At 50.9% G+C, this 2,188-nt stretch overlaps 1 protein-coding gene across 1 annotated transcript in view; it reads left to right on the forward strand.

Moving 5' to 3' along the window:
• The window catches only part of TMEM181 (transmembrane protein 181), a 44,539-nt gene that overhangs the window by 34,192 nt on the left and 8,159 nt on the right, over positions 1-2,188 (forward strand). The window contains exons 9-11 of the mRNA XM_010840911.1: positions 185-588; positions 801-892; positions 2,095-2,152. Coding sequence (XP_010839213.1) covers positions 185-588; positions 801-892; positions 2,095-2,152 — 554 coding nt within the window. The remainder of the gene's footprint in view (positions 1-184; positions 589-800; positions 893-2,094; positions 2,153-2,188) is intronic.

Consider the following 2,188-nt stretch of genomic DNA (forward strand, 5'->3'; position numbering starts at 1 on the left):
CAATGGTAGGCCCTTCCTTCGGCGCGGCCCCCCTCCACACCGAGAGCTGGAGGGCAACCCGGGGGCGATGGGGCCCTGAGCAGGGAGCAGGCAGGAGCGCCTCCACGTGGCCAGAGGACGTGGCCCCAGGACTCGCAGGGCCGGGCACTCCTCCCCAACCCCCCGCTTGGAGGACTTGGCTGAGGGTGGGAGCCCAGCTGTCTGCCCCTGTCCCCCTGCCCCAGAAAGCGTTTCCTTCCAGAGCTGCAGCTGGTGGGAGCAGACGGAGCTCTGCAGTCATCCCCAGAGCAATCTGTTCAGTGGCTTTTCAGTTTGCAAAACAAGACAGCCTTTAGTTCACTACCATCCCCCCAGGCTCTGACCGGGGAGAAGGCCGCCCTGAGCCCTGCCCTCCCGTGGCTCGGCGCCCGCCGGTCCCACCTTCATCAGGCCTGCCTGCCTGCCTCTTGCCTTCCAGACCCGTTCTTTCCCCTGTCCTTCCTGGTGAACAGCTGGTTCCCGGGGATGCTGGATGACCTGTTCCAGTCTGTGTTCCTGTGCGCCCTGCTGCTCTTCTGGCTGTGTGTGTACCACGGGGTCCGGGTGCAGGTGAGCCCTTGGCGCTGACCTTCCCGCTCCAGACACTGGCGATAGTCCTGAGGTGGACTCGGCCTCGAGAACCTGTCGTCAGCTTCACAGTCCACAGAAGATGCGTGCCGTGTGGACATGATCTGAGTATCTATGATCCGGTGTGGTCTGTGAGGGGGTAATGGTTTGCAAGGATTACTAACTTCTCTATTTTTTACTTTTTTTTTTTAAAGGGAGAAAGGAAGTGTTTGACTTTCTATTTGCCTAAATTCTTCATCGTTGGACTACTGTGGTTGGCTTCTGTTACCCTCGGAATATGGCAGACGTGAGTAACTTTCTTCTGCGTGAAACCGCAGTCTTGGCGAGCATTGAACAAGGTGGGCAGACTCAGAGTTGACCGTGTTCTGTGAGCTCATCCAGAAGGGACTCTGTCACCCAGGGTTTCAAGGCTTGCTCATGTGACTTGTGCTGAGGGTTCAGTTTTGCTTGAACAGCATGTAGAGGTATATATACATGATTCTTCTGGTCTCGGGAAGAAAAGGAAAAAGGCCACGTCATTTCAGATATCTCTTTCTGAGAGGCAGAGGCTTCATTTGTAGGGATGATGCTCCATTTGGCTCCTGGCTCGCCACTGTCCCCAGATGTTTTGATTCTCTCCTTTGGTTTGTGTCTGTAAACTTTCCCATCCTCACACCAGCTCCCAGAGTTGATCTTTAATATTTCTGTCTGTCAGTAAAAAGGCACTGCACAGAAGCCTAACGTAGTAACAGCCTGATTCACCCTCAGGGATATGATTTTAGAAGCTGGCACATCTCATTTCTTGGCACAATGATGGCAGGACTTAGCTCACATCCACTTCTGTCCCTGCCCACCTGTCATCTCAGTGACCAGTGTCATTTTGAAATGAGTTTCATGGAAGTTTATATTTACCTTTCTTGCTGTCTTTCCCTGGAGGAGGGCATGGCCACCCACCCCAGTATTCTTGCCTGGAAGATCCCACGGACAGCGGAGCCTGGCGGGCTGTGGGCCATGGGGTCGCAGAGTCAGACACAGACTGAGCGGCTACGCACATTGCTGTCTTCGGGTGCTCATCTGTGTGCTGGTGCCATACATGCCATAGACAGGGTGCCTGGAAGGTGAAGTTGCTCAGTCGTGTCTGACCCTTCACGACCCCATGGACTGCAGCCTACCAGGCTCCTCCGTCCATGGGATTTTCCAGGCAAGAGTACTGGAGTGGGGTGCCATTGAAAATCAGTCTCAAAGTTGAAATATTATAGAGATTCTCTTAATGAAAAACACTGTACTTTACAATACTGAGGACTGTGGGCCGTTGAGTTGTGTTGTATTCTTGTTCAGTAGGTAATTCGAGATTTCTCATAAACCAAGGTTTACTTTTCAAAAATCTTTTATGGTTGGTCAGTGAGTAGATTATATTAGTAAGTTTTTTAAAAAGCCAAGTGAGAGAAAGTATAAAATAAACTAGTTATTAATCTATGGCTTTTTTTTTTTGTAACATCGTATCTTTAGAGTCAATGAATTACATGATCCAATGTACCAGTATCGAGTTGACACAGGAAATTTTCAGGTAAGGATTGTTGGTGAAACCTGCGGATTTTTTTTT

Source organism: Bison bison, unplaced genomic scaffold (genome assembly GCF_000754665.1).
Source record: "Bison bison bison isolate TAMUID 2011002044 unplaced genomic scaffold, Bison_UMD1.0 scf7180017864148, whole genome shotgun sequence".
In the NCBI taxonomy this organism is placed as follows: Eukaryota; Metazoa; Chordata; class Mammalia; order Artiodactyla; family Bovidae; genus Bison; species Bison bison.